The sequence below is a fragment of the Mastigoproctus giganteus genome, unplaced genomic scaffold (genome assembly GCF_048544385.1).
Source record: "Mastigoproctus giganteus isolate SK-2022 unplaced genomic scaffold, ASM4854438v1 scaffold_16, whole genome shotgun sequence".
NCBI lineage: Eukaryota > Metazoa > Arthropoda > Arachnida > Uropygi > Thelyphonidae > Mastigoproctus > Mastigoproctus giganteus.
In genome coordinates this window covers 2709059-2724133 of record NW_028328293.1, presented here as the reverse complement: position 1 = coordinate 2724133, position 15075 = coordinate 2709059, and the positions used below count along the sequence as shown (strand labels likewise).

At 37.2% G+C, this 15075-nt stretch overlaps 1 protein-coding gene across 1 annotated transcript in view; it reads left to right on the top strand.

The window, feature by feature from the left end:
• Window positions 1–14732, top strand: part of LOC150074894 (vacuolar protein sorting-associated protein 11 homolog) — a 612407-nt gene extending 597675 nt beyond the window's left edge. Inside the window, exon 30 of the mRNA XM_090389417.1 lies at window positions 14577–14732. Coding sequence (XP_090245543.1) covers window positions 14577–14687 — 111 coding nt within the window. The 3' untranslated portion in view covers window positions 14688–14732. The remainder of the gene's footprint in view (window positions 1–14576) is intronic.
• Window positions 14733–15075: the final 343 nt, after the last annotated feature.

Sequence of the window (15075 nt, the reverse complement as noted above, 5' to 3'; positions counted from 1 at the left end):
GCATGGCATCCTCCGTGGAATTGCCCTGCTTAAAACTGTACTGATTGTTGGAATGCAAACCTGCTTCTGTGTAATATTAAGCTAATCTGCTATATATTAGTCTTTCATATATTTTCCCTAGTACAGGGAGTAGGGCTATTGGTCTATATGATTTGGGATCAGTTGGGAGTTTTTCAGGGTTTTTGAGAATTAATCTTAACACAGCTTGTTTCCATATTTTTGGGAATATACATTCTGTCATACAGTTATTATATAGTGCTATTAATTTTTCTGGTGCTATTTCTGCTAATTTTTTGATAATCTCAACCTCTAAGAGGTCAAAACCTGGGCATTTATTGTTTTTGGTTTTAGATAGTGCTGCTGCTAGGTCTTGTATGGTGAACAGAGGTTCAATATTGGCATTGTCATATTCAGTGTTTTCTTTTATAATGTTTAGCTGGGTGGGGGAATGATTCCCAGTTTCAGTCTGAATGATACTGTCTAGGATGTTATTTACAGAATCCACCCAACACAGGGTTGGGGTTCCATCTGGTTTGACAGTAGCTGTACACTGCAACGAGACACTCCTAAGGCAGAGGCAACGCCACGTGTGCTGGTAGTAGGATTATTCTGGACGGCATTCAACTCACTTCCTTCCATGGCAGGAGTTCGCGTTGAACGTGGTCTGCCCGCACTACTCCTGTTACCTCTAAATGACCTATAATCACACAAATTTTGATGCACACGCGCAAACAAACGGTGGTCCGGTACATGTCTGTCTGTCTGGGAAGCGTTCTCCATGAATTCGTTGAGCAGTTCGTCCATTGCCCTCTGCTAATCCATACACTAGGTGCATGTCTGCCAGCTGACAGTTCGTGTATCGATGCATGCTCTTGGTGCGGCAACTACTGCTTGAATGAGTAAACCAGAAATTTTCCCTCTCACGAACTGATGAACAGCACCGTGTACCGACTTACGGTGACGTTTCCGGTTATGGGTTCTTATGCGATTCACATTCCTTTAGATGATACCTACCTCCCATAAACGTTTGTACCAATATTTTTGAGACACCCTGTATAAGGCAATGAGTACTGTGTACAGGTCTGGAAACCTCATTTTAAGAAGGATGTAGAGTTGCTAGAACAAATACAGAGAAGGACAACAAGAATACAGTTGAAGTCATACATCTGCAATTTGCAGCTTCTGGAGACTAGTAACCTGCGAGGCAATCTGATTGAGGTGTATAAGGCCTTGAATGGATTGAGCAGGCTCAATACTGATGGGATTCTTCCTCTTGCTCAGATTACAAACTGAGGAGGCATAGATTCAAACTGAGGAAAGATAGTTCTGGAATGGATCTGCAGAAGTTGGCCTTTAGCAAGCGGGTAGTTGATTGCTGGAACAAACTTCCATCTGTTGTTGTGGAAGATGATAGCTTAAATAAATTCAAGGCAGAACTGGACACATTTGGAATAAATAGATCAGTGAAATGGGAAGATTTTTTTTTTTTTTTGGCTGATGCTGTATAGGCTTGCTTTCTTGCATCATGTGCCTCTACTAATGCTAATGTTGAGTGGGAGAAGACAGAGAATGATAATCAATGGACATTTCTATTCAAGAACTGATATTATTAGTAGGGTGCCCTGGGTTCAGTTTTGGCCCATTGTTGTTTTCTGTATTTATCAATGATATTGATGAAGGCATATCAGGTTGGCTGGGTGGTAAATGAAAATAATGACAGTATGCTACTTCAACAGAATCTAGAAGTTAGGCAGATGGGCATAGAAATTGGAATTGAAGTTTTACCCACATTTTTTTTTTTTTTTTATGAAAATGCCAAACAGGAAAGGTATTAGAACCTTTAGTACCGTGCTTGGGTTGGAGATTGCGAAGACGAGAGAAAATATTTGTTGACATTAGATTTAAACTTCTGTAGACTGTAATTTTTTTTCAGGAAATACGTATGTAGGAAGGTTGTTCGAAAAAAATGGCAGTTGAATGAATAAACGAGGAAGATAAAAAGTTGGTTCTGTGAGTTTGAAGTTGAACAGTAAATGGATGTTGGCTGGTGGTGGCATGTATTTGGACTGTTTTGAAAGGGAGAGAGAGCGGGAATTATTGAAGCCAATTCAGAAGAACAGTGCCCATGGAAGTATCTGTAGAAAAGAAATGCAGCAGAAACAGTACGTCTATGAGATAGCGAGTGGAGAGACTCTGTTAGAGATGAGTCATTAATTAATCTAACTGCCCTCTTCTGAATGGAATCTAGAAGCCGAGAGAGGTTTTGAGGGCACCGCCCCAGATGTGGGAACAATATTCCATGGTAGGGCGGATTTGCGCAGAGTGAACGGCTGTTAGGAAGAAAAGTAACGCTTAAAGCGAAAGAGAAAACCAACATTTTTTAGATGCAGAGGAAGCAATATTTGTAATGTGCTTGTGTCGAGAGAGAGAGAGAGAGAGAGATTAGAAGTCAGGTAATCCCCAAAAGAGATATATCAACTTGCCGTGAAATCGGAGTGTTACCAAAGATAAGCATAGGAACAGATGAATCCTTTTTGTGAGATATAAGACAGGTCTGAGTTTTAGAAGGATTGAAATCAACTAAGTTGTCTTTGCCCCACTGGAGAATTACCTGGAGATCAGCATTTAAGGAATTGTTAGCGGATATTAAAGAAGATGAAGCTGATTGAGCAGGGAAAGGTTTCTCCAAATGGAAAGTTGAATGCAATGTGCTATCATCGGCAAAACTATGGATAGGATTTCCAGTCAGTGGAAGAAGGTCACTAATATACAACAGGAAAAGAGTGGGGGGTAGAACTGAACCTTCGGGGACACCAGCATAAGAGAAGTTAGAAGACAGAGAGCCATCTACCATCACCCTCAGTGAGTGATCAGAGAGAAAACTGGATAGCAAATTACAAAAACAGTTGGCAAACCATAAGATGGAAGCTTGTTTAGAAGACCTTTATGCCAAACATGATCGACAGCTTTTGAGATGTCAAGAGCAACTGCTTGTGTTTCACTGAACTTTTCCATTGAATTTGTCCATAAATGGGTAACATAAGCAAGAATATCACCAGTGGATCGGCACTGACAGAATCCATACTGGCGATCATTGATCAGACAGAAGGTTTCTAGGTAGTTTAAGAGTTGGTGGTTAATTGATTTCTCCATTACTTTAGAAAGAGTAGAAGTAATTGAAATGGAACGATAATTGGATGGGAGGGATTTGTCACCCTTTTTACGAACTGGCTGGATATGAGCAAATTTCCAAGCAAAAGGAAAAACACCTTTGGAATAAGAATGTGAAAAAAGGTGCCAAAGAACAGGAGTAAGTTCAGGAGCACAGGTTTTGAGAACAAGTGGAGAAATACAATCAGGGCCTGGAGCTTTCTTAGCATCATGATTTTTCAAAATCCTTCTGACATCCTTTTGATGGAAGACCACAGGAGGCAATGAATGGAGCGTGTTGGGAATGGTGGGAGGTGTTTTACCATGGTCATTAATACATGAGTTTGAAGAAAAATGGGATGCTAGCAATTCAGCTTTATCCTTGGCTAAAGTGACAACAGAACCATCTGTTGTCACTTCAGCAGCCAATAGCTTTGCCAAGAGACCAGAATGATCAGCTATCATTGGGGCGAGAAGCAAGTTTTCTATTCTTAGCCTGTTCAAAATCTGGTTTGGACTGATTAATAACTTCTTTACAATTGTTGCGAGCATTGGTGTAGGCAAAAAATGAAACTGAAGAATTGGAAACAAGCCAATTACGATATGCGTCATTCTTCTCTTGAACAGCCTTAGCACATTTATTGGAAAACCAAGGTTTAGATAAAGGATGAGATTTTAAAGTGGAGTGTGGGATAAAGGATTCCATTCCTGCAAGAATAATTTCACTGACACCATCTGAGAAAACGTTGACATCAGAAGTTTTGAAACAGTAATCCGACCAAGGAAAAGAAGAAAAGAAATCTCTCAAGTCATCCCAATTTGCATTCTTGTAATGCCAAACAACACAAGGTTGGGAATAGCCATGAGATAAAGACTCCATTGGAAGAGACAATCACCAAGTTGTGATCTGAGGTGCCTAGAGGACCACTCCCTTCGACCATGTACTTAGAAATGTTGTTTGTGAGAAAAAGATCAAGCGTGTTGGCTGTATGGTTAGGATTGTACGGTATTCTTGTAGGTAAATGAACAATCTGGGCAAGGTCATTAGTAATTGCAAACGCCTCAGCATCTCAACCAGCTGGGTCTGTGTGTCTAGAAAATGGAAGCCAGCTGGAGTTGTGAACATTAAAATCACCAAGGAAAATTAGCTCACTGTTAGGAAAGTTGGACTGGAGAAAGTCAAGTTGCAAAGAGAGGAAATCAAAGAATTCCAAGTGATTAGTGGAGATGGGAGAACAGTAGAGACAACAGATGAATGTGACAGAATGAGGGAGATTTTAAGCCAGAGAAGATCGAAAAGAGGAGATTCCAAATTACCAAGTCTTCTGACAGGGAATATTTGAACGGACATATGCACAAGTACCACCTCTGAGGTGACAGGAATTATACAGCGAATAATTTGGGCAACTGAGATGAGCAGTAGTTGAATCAACTGATAACTGAGATACTGTCAGAAAAAGTGCATGGGGTTTGGCAGACTGCAAGTGGAAATGGACATCATTGAAATTAGAATTGAGACCACGTATATTTGTGAAATGAACTAGGAAGTGTTTGGGAGGTTTAGATCTTTTTGCAGATAAGCTTACTCTGTTAGTTTGATAATTCATGGTGTATTTAATAGTAAGAGAAAGTGGAGGGGAACATGCTGTATAAAGTAATGAAATTTTTGGATATGGCATACTTGGTAAGAATATTCCCCGATCCTTGACATAACATTCCCCCCCCGCATGTACACTTCTTGAACTCCCTCTAGTCACTATCTGGCAGAGTATAGGTAACAAGATTATACACTAGCTGATCCATAGCCTCCTAAAGAGTTACCAATAGGTTCGGTCCGGTGTACTAACTAGCAGCCAGCCTGAGAACGCCATTTTAGAGCTGTAACCTCGAAAGGAAGATTGGATCTCGCTGTGATGTCCATCATAACCTCAAAAATTATCAGTTATTCTGCATGATGGAAGAGATGGGGGAGGGTTGACCGGAACTTGGCTCTGGAGACTAAACATGTGTTCCACCACTTCATGCCTCCAATATGCAAAGTGGTGGTATCGCACCTGTTGATGAGAGTCATCTACCACCACGTGTAGTTCAGTTCTTTGCATTGATTAGCAAAGTACTTGATCAACTTGATCTGGCTGAGGTCTTTTAAGACCTGTTCTGCTGTAGCTCTTGTGGTGGTGGTCTTGATCTCACCATCGTTTTCTCAGTTGATCCACATCTGTCTTGCTTGTATATAGTTAAATGTTAATTTTGGGATCCGATTTGAATTCATTCTTTCTATGTGACAGATCCATTTTTTCTGATACCATTTTATGTCATCTATTATGTTATCTGCTTTTAATTTCTCATGAATACCTGAATTCCTTTGATGGTCTAGTCTCATAAAGCCTAATAATGGTCTTAAAAATCTCATTTGTGCTGCTTCTAGGTTTTGTGCATTTTTCTTATTTATTACCAAAATCACAAGACTGTAAACGAGGGCTGATTTTGAAGTAACGTTGTACAGGCCTAATTTGTTTCAGTTGTCATTTGTTTTCTGAAGTGGCATTTAATTGTTCCATTCGTGTTATTATATTGTTGTAGTTTATTGTGTTTGTCTTTCCCTTCATTTGATATTAAATTTTCCAAATAGGTGAAATCAATATTTGTTCTATTATTTTATCATCAACAACAATTTTGACTTTGTATGTTTTTCCCACATAATCCCATTGATTTCGTTTTTGAGTTGCAGATCATTATCTCTTACTTTTTTGCTTATTTTATTCAGTTCATTAACTGCTATCTGTAGTTCATCCTCCAATTTTGCAATTATAACTTGATCGTCAACTTATAATATAGTTTGGATTTTATTCCTGTTGTTCAGTTGTATTCCATTGTTTGTTTTCATTCTTTAATAATTTTATATATTAGAAAACGAAATGCACAAGGCATAATTTCATATGGGTTTTGGTAATTAACTATATAATATTGGTGTAGATACACCATAGTTTACTCAAAAATTTGAACTACGTATGTAGTGTAAAGGCATCGTTTTAATTGTATCTCATATTGTGGCTGCCTTCACGAGATTGCTGGTATTGCACTACTTCGAATAAATAACGCTTCTCTAGTAGATAAGACTACTGTTATTTATTTTCACTGGATACCACCATGCAGACGATTGTTTTCAAAGCTAGTTGGCTTCATCATCGGTGCGTAGGTAGGTACCCTTTTAATGCAATATGCCATCACAGTTGAAAAGTTATTTCCACAATATGAGAGATGCCAAATGGTGAATAAATAATAATGTATTAGAAAACGAAATGCACAAGGCATAATTTCATATGGGTTTTGGTAATTAACTGTATAATATTTATACACCAATAAATAACAGTAGTCTTCTCTACTAGAGAAGCATTATTTATTCGAAGTAGTGCAATACCAGCTATCTCGTTGTGAAGGCAGCCACAATATGAGATACAATTAAAACGATGCCTTTACACTACATACGTAGTTCAAATTCAATACGTAGTACAAAAACCCATATGAAATTATGCCTTGTGCATTTTGTTTTCTAATACATTATTATTTATTCACTATTTGGCATCTCTCCTATTGTGGAAATAACTTTGCAACCGTGATGGCATATTGCATTACCAGGGTACCTAACTACCAAAGATGAAGCCAACTAGCTTCGAAATGATGCTGTGAGAGGCTTGTTTGTGATTTGTTTCATTCAGATGTGTTCTACTCATTCTGAAGGTTGGGGAAAGTGTCCAATCTTATCAAGAGGTTAGCAGCGGTCCTTCCAGCTGAGGTAACCCCCTTGTAGGGAACCTCCTTTAGAAGCGTAGTAAGTGATTGTTTTTCTTTTGTTTTACATTTCTTTGAAATTTATTTCTGCCAAGTTAAGTATTTTCTTTTTCCGTTTTGGTGTCGGGCAGAACACAGGATTTGTATTTATTCAGTTTACCTAAGGAACGGAGACTAATAATGGCACAGTTCCTTTTTCGAGAAAGGACAGTGGTGTGTCAGACTACAGAGGTTTGTCCAATTAGAGAGGTAATGCAGGGAGTGACTCGGGTTGTTTCGGTTCACAAGGTAAAAGGATTAACTCCATTACCGAGGCAGAAATATCAGTTGGTCTTAAACAGTAGAGGCAAGAGAAAAGGTTTTGAAAGGGTTTTCTATTAGAAATGTCATGATCAAACCTGTGCAAATTGGTAACATATGCAAAGTGGTTACTGTTGACAGGTTTCCAGTAGAAATGTCTAATAGTCCCTGTCGAGAGCTTTTTTTAACAAGTTTGGTAAAGTTGTTAAGATTCACAGGAATTTGAGGAATATATTGACATGAAAACGCCGGGGCCAAACATCATTGATTTGATGGGTCATAGGTTATTAATTAATTACCCAGGAGTTCGGAAAGTCTGTTTGAGGTGTGAAAGGAAGAAAGGGGAAGAAGGAAGAAATAAGCAGTAAAACTAAAAGAGCAAAAGGGGAAACAGAGGAAATTCAAGAAGAGACCGAAACAAAACAAATAGAGGGGAAAGAGGTATCAATTTTGTCAGGCAGTAGGAAAGATTGCAAAACACTTTCGGGGTCAGATTCGGATTCAGATGATATACAGACAAGGGAATACGAAGGAATAGAATGGTTAAACGTAGTAGAAAACAAAAAAAAATTTACAGAGAATATAGGCGAAGCTTGGCGGAAATGGTTAAAACTCAAAAAGAACCAATTTTTCTTTGGAATGAAAACGAGGAGGATGAAGTAATAAATATACAGTTAGCTTGGAGAGATTTCATTATTTCCAATATTAGAAATGAGATGGTTGGAGATCTCACCGTGTTGCTCATCAATAACAGATTAAAATTAAATGCTGAACATAGGAATATCTTAGCAGAAGTTCTAGTAAAGTTCTGCTCATAATGTCCAGAATAACATTTATGTCGTAAATTGTACAGGGTCTGAGAGCGGTTAACAAAGGATGATATGGCAAATTATGATGAACGTGGAGGTGAAGAAGTGAAAATTTGTTTTCTACGAGAAACCAAATTTTCACTTCGCAAGTTTAGCAGACATCCAGCAGTTTCAAAACAGATACCGGTTGTTAGGATTTTGGAGTTTTGGGACAAATCGATTGGCAGGGGTGGGAATAGTAGTGGTTCCTCCAATTTTAGGGACTATGCAGCTGGCAGGTAGGGATACTGAAGGTCAGGTTGTGGCAGTGGATTGGAGTTATGGGGGGCATACAATTAGACAAATCAGTGTCTAGTCCAAATTCCACTTTAGAAAGGAAAAATGTTTCGGGGACTATGCAACTATTTGAGAGGGGGTGCAGTGGATTATAATGGTGGGAGACTGGAACTGCGTTCCTGACCCCCATCATGGACAAAATTCTGGGGATAAGCCACATCGTGATACAGGGGGGTTACTGAATTAATTAAGATTTGTACTAAATGGAACTTGGTAGACGTGTGGAGGGGGAAAAATCCGGGGAGTCTAGCGGCCACCAGAATAGCTAATAATGTAGGAACTAGAATAGATCGCACTTATGCAATGAGACAGTTGAAGGATAAGATAACAATGATACGGCATGTGAAATTTGCGGGAGGTTGACAAGGTTCAGATCACATGGCTGTAATGTGGAAAGGAGATTTATTTACGAACATTGGTCTGGGAAAAGGCTATTGGAAGCTCAACCAAGCAGTTCTGGAGAGAGAGAGAGGACTGGGACTTTACAACAGTTATTAAAAACATAGTAGAGCAAGGTAGTAGTAGTAGTAGTAATAGTGGCATGTGATGCAAGAAAGCAAGCGTATGAGCTTATGCAGCATCAGCCAAAAAAAAAAAAATTCACACAACCATTCCCTCTAAAAAATTATTTAACCTATGATAGGTTAAATATATTTAACCTATCAACTTCCACAATGACAGATAGAAGTTTGTTCCAGCAATTAACCACCCACTGGCTAAAGGCAAATTTCCACACATCTATTCTACATCTGTCTTTCTTCAATTTGAATTTATGCCCCCTTAGGTTCGTAATCTAAACAAGTGGAAGAATCTCATCAGAATTCAGCATGCTCAGCCCATTCAAGGCCTTATACACCTCAATCAGATCACCTCGCAGGTGCCTAGTCTCCAACCACTGCAATTTGCAGAACTTAAGCCTCTCTTGGTAAGAGGATCCCTTCATTCCCCTCACCAATCTTGTTGCCCTTCTCTGTACACGCTCAAGCAAATCTACATCCTTCCTAAAATGAGGCCTCCAGACCTGTATGCAGTACTCAAGGCGTGGCCTGACCATTGCCTTATACAGAGGGACAATCACCTCCTTTTCCCTGCTAGCAAAATTCCTGTATATCATTGACAAAACCTCATGACCTGCTCTGGCAGCATATCTGCATTGCTCAGAAAACTTCATATCTGACTGCAGAATTACTCCCAGGTCTTTTTCATTTTCTACCACCTTAAGTGTAGTACCACACAGTTGGTACGTTCCTCCAGGGTTACTTCTACCCATATTCAGTACTACATAATTATTATACAAAAATTAAGGAAAGAAACGAACAGTGTACAAATAGAGTGAAAGATCTCTTGCAAGAAAAAAGAATTTACCAATGGTGCGGGGACAAAAGGGCAACGGCAGATGTAGAAGCAGTTATTGACGGTATAATATTGGAAGAAGAGAAAGAAAAGGCAAGAAAAATACAGCTCAAATTTAGGAAGGCTGATAGTCCTTCAGCTGTGTTTTACCAAAGAAGACTAAGGCTAAATAATCTAGGCAAAACAGTTCAGGAAATCAAAGACAATGACAACACATATTCAAAGTTCAGGATATCAAAGACAATGACAATACAACGCTCACTGTTATGAATCGTTTTATCAATTACTATGAAAAAGAACTTGCTTTGCAGAAAAAGAAAGATACGACTCCATTTGGATGATTGGACAATTCATGCCCGAGCAAAAAGCATTACAGGACAGGGAAATAATTATGGTGGATCTAACTGTGGCTGTAAAATCATGTAAATTATGACGTGTGCCAGGACCGGATGGTTTGGGGGTTGAATTTTATAAGAAATTTTGGAACGTGTTAGCGCCTATTCTTCTAGCCGTCTGTAGCAAATTTTTTCAGGAAGGGGTTGTACCTCAAGGATTTTTAAATGTCTATACTACTTTCATTCCGAAGCATGGATGGGATTTAACAAAAATTGGTAACTAGAGACATATAAAATTGGCTAATTGTGACTACAAAATATTTGCAAAGATTTTGACAGCTAAGTTAAAAAGCAATGTAACTCAGGTAGTTAGAAGTACACAGTGCTATGGTATACTGGGAAGGCAGATAGAATATAACCTCTGGCTATTAAAGGATATATTACAATATCGGAAACGAAAGAGTTACAATTTAGCATTAGTATCAATTGACCTAGAAAAGGCTTTTGATAGAATCGACCACGACTACCTTTTCTCTATAATTAAGGATACAAACATGTTTACAGTCCTGAGAAATCTATATACACTTAGTAGCACAAGACTTTTTATAAATTGAGAAATTTCGAAAAACATTAAAATTGATACGGGAGTAAAGCAAGGATGTCCGCTTAGTCCTTTGTTATTTACGCTAGCACTGGAACCAGTACTGGGAAGAATAGACAGAACTGAGGTCATTCAGGGGATACCGTTGCCGAAGCTGGCAGGGCAGTGTAAATGTATAGTGTATGCAGATGATGTTACCACCACTCTCAGTACAGTTATGCAGTTGAAGATTTTATATCACTCTTTTGATCTTTTGGTAAAAAGTATGGGTTAAACATAAACGAAAATAAAACTAGGATCAAATTGTTAGGGGAATGGGTACACTGGCCTTTAGCACAGCGAGAAGTGGAATCGGATAAAACGATTCAAATATTAGGGGTTCCGTTTAGAGAGAGTCCCATGCTACCTATTGGAGGGCCCACCACTAAAATACAGGAAAGTTTAAAAGAATGGGAAGTTGAACAATTTTCTTTTGAGAACAAATCCATCATTGTTAGAACTGTAATTCTTCCTATACTCTTATACACAGTGTTTATAACGGGAATCATAGCTAGGACAATGTGACGATTTTACTTCCAATGTTTCAGTTTTTATGGGGAGGAAAGTGGCAAGAGATAACCCAGAAATTTTTATTTTTATACCTTAGGAAGAGAGGGGAATAAGTATTCCAAAAATTTATTTGAGGTTTAGCTAGAGGTGTATTGCTAAAAAAAATAGTACCGGAACGCTCGTCGATTAACTACAAATAGTTACCTACACTTTTTTGATTTGCAAAAATAAATAAGTCAAAGATTAGAATATTTGTTCAGTATTTATTTATAACTATTAAATAAAAATTTCAAAAGTAAAAACAAAGAAAAAAAATTTTTTTAAATCAGAAAAGAAAAAAACAAAGACAAAAAATTTTTAAAAATCAGAAAAGAAAAAAACAAAGTCCAAAATAATATAAAAAATACTGTTCAGAAGAATCATAGAAATTCCCATACAGGATCGATTACGTATTCTTGTGTGACTGCCCTTTTTGTTTGTTGGTCAACAGCAGAACGATGAGACCGCAACCAAGTTCGGACATAAAAATTTGGATTTCATAATTCAAATGGTGGACCGTGTAGTTTAATAAACAACAAACATTTAGAAAAAAGTACTGGAACGTCATTCCGACATGTAGCTGCAAGAGGCTGCTGGACATGGCTAATATGGTGCAATCTAACCATTTATTAGCGGTACTGATAAAATATTTAATGGGATTTAATACAGCCTTAATGAAAGGCGGCAATTATCTATGGCCAAAAGCAGAGACAATTTCTATATATTACAAAAAAATTCGGGATATGTGCATGCAGTTAAGGGAGAAAGATATAGATCCCTTTAAGGGTGGTTTAAAACAACTCTACTGGTCACTGTTTAATTTAGAAAATCCAGAAAAGCCAAATTTAAGAAACCGTAACACGCAGTTGTTTTTTAAAAATCTAAAAATTGGCGGAAACTACCCATCACATATTGACTTTTCATGGAGGGTTCGTTACGGAAATATACCAGTGAACGATATCACGCATAGATTTAGTCAGACAGGTAACAGATTATGTGAATTTTGTACCGAACTTGAAACAGTGTACCATTTATTTTATTATTGTCGATTTGTGCAGGAAGTTTGGAAGAGAATTTGTAGATTTTTGAGAATAAGACAGTTCACGCTGGTGGAGATAATTTACTTGCAATTCGATCATCCCTTGGGCAAGAAAAAAATGTTCACGATATTTTTAATTACAGAGGCAAAATATCATGTGTTGGAAGCTTCGAAAATGGAAAAGATTTTGGGGCCTTTAGGGGATGTCTCTAGGACTGGAAACAAACTATGTCTGCTTCCATGCAAAAGTTTTTACAGTTGGAAAAGTGGCATTTAGGATCTCATAAGTTTCTGAAAAGGTGGGAAGAGCCACCTCTTCTGTACAGTTTGGTTGGAGATGAGGTTCATCTAAAATACTCATTTTAGTTATTTAAAAAAAAAGAGGCGTCTTGTTTTTTTTTCTCGTTTATTACAAAATTCAGTTTTCTTGATAAAAATCTTGATCTCATAGGCTCTCATATTCTCATCAAAACAGTTCTGTTCAAAGTCTGAATTGAGATTTTCCATGATATAGGTTTGAATATTATAATTCATTTGTTTGGTTTGATAAATCTGGTCCAATGGGTTTTTTTTGGTTTTTTTTCACATTAAATTCACAACTAGCTTCGGAACAATCTTCTTCTGGGTGGTGGTATCCACTGAAAATAAATAACGATAGTTTTCTCTACTAGAGAAGCGTTATTTATTCAAAGTAGTGCAATGCTAGCTATCTCGTGTGAAGGCAGCCACAATATGAGATACAATTAAAATGATGCCATTACGCTACATATGTAGTTCAAATTTATGGGTAATCTATGGTGTATTTACACCAATATCAAATAAATTTGGTGATAGTCCACATCCTTGTTTGACTCCTTTATTTGTGTTAATTGGGTCTGATAGTTGGCCATTAGAATATTTTATGCAAACTTTTGACTTTGTGTAGGCTGCTTTGTATTGCTTTCTGGAGTTGGGTTCGGATATTTTCTTTGTGTTAAATCTGCATAAGTGTTTCCCAACTTAACATCGTCGTATGCTTTTTCATAATTAATAAAAAGCAGAAAATTGGTAGGTTAAATTCTCTTCTTTTCTCCAAAATTTTTTGTAATGAAAAAAATGGCAACGGTTGTACTTCTTCCTTTTCTGAACCCACATTGTTCTTCTAAAAATTGTTCACTATATTTATTAAGTTGTGTATTCTTTAGTATAGAGTCTAGTATAGAGTTTGATGCAGTTGATAGCAGTGTTATCCCTGTGTAGTTGTTAGGGCTATATCTGGAGCTTTTTTGTGTAAATTAATTACTGTTCCTGTTTGGGTATCTGTTGCTTATGCCATATGATGTTAAATAATTTTAATAGTGTATTTTTTAGTAAGGTGCCATCATATTTAAATAGTTCTACATTCAAATTGCCTATGCCTGGGCTTTTTTTGTTTTTTGTAATATTAAATCTTAATAATAATAACACCAAAATACATAAGCTATAACAAATGCAGGAAGGAACTTGAAGCATGAAAGTAAAATGTTCTTTCATTTGTATTAGAACCGTCTCACAGCATGAGACAAGCATGAGGAATGCTTAAAAATATGAAAAAACGTGGTGGGTAACTGAGTGGTGGCGAATTTCCTTATTTACAGTGCCAAAAATGATTTTCAGGATGGTTTGAAAAATATCACTTGGTGACAGTATCCCATAAGCAAAAAGACAAGACAAGTGTTATGCAGGTTTGGTGTTAAATCGGGTTTCCTCGCAATGAAATATCATACATTTAGTAATTCACAGCTGTGTCATTGGGTAGCTTGCAGGAGTGGTACTCCATGCCGAGGGATTCCCCTATTAATATTTATGGACAAGATCACTTCACAAGTATTCATTGACACTGTGAGGATAGTGCTATATCTAGGTTTGACTGTATATACTTCTGGGATGACCCTCCATACGTTTAAGCAAACAAGAATGCTTTTGCTCTGAAAATAGTTAAGTTGACTCACTATATAAGAAGAGATAATCAGCTAGAGGCATTCAACTGAAACTACTATTTATTTAAATAGATACATAGAAATAAATGCAAAGCTACCACTTTCAGTCAGTAAGCATGAATGAAAAAAAATCCCATTATTCAGAAGCAAGCCAGGATAGCGGAAAAAGATCAAGCCATGCAAATTGTAGGATACTGAACAGTTAACAAACATTTATACTTGGGGTTAAGATAATTTCAAATGTATTAAATATTTTATGGACACCCTGTACATATTATAATGTAATTTGTGTAATTCGCTTATTTTTTTTTTCAGCTGGAACGAGCAAAGGACAGTTTTTCAGTGGTAGCAGACTATTTTGGTCGTGGGGTTTTCAACAAAGTGACATTAATACTAGACCCCCAACCACGAACATTCCAGTTTTAAATACTTTTGTATCTAGTTACAAGTGAAGATTTGTACCCATTTTTCTTTAAAAATATTTATGCACAAATAATTTCTGTTATGATAATAAAGCAAATTAATTTTCTTTCTTTCTTTCTGTTCAATACCATGATTGATTTTTAATGGGATTTATTTTTCCATGTATGTAGACAAAATGTACCTGTTGTTTATTAATGTATTTCATAAATTAAATGTTTCATACCATAAAATAATGCTAGTAGGCAGAATAAACAAGTACAATGACGATACTAGTAGATGCAACACTCGTGTGTGTGCACACACACACACGCACGAGTGTTGCAGCCCTTAAATGTGTGTGTGTGCACACACACACACACACATAAATTTAAGGGCTGCTACTGTTTAGAAT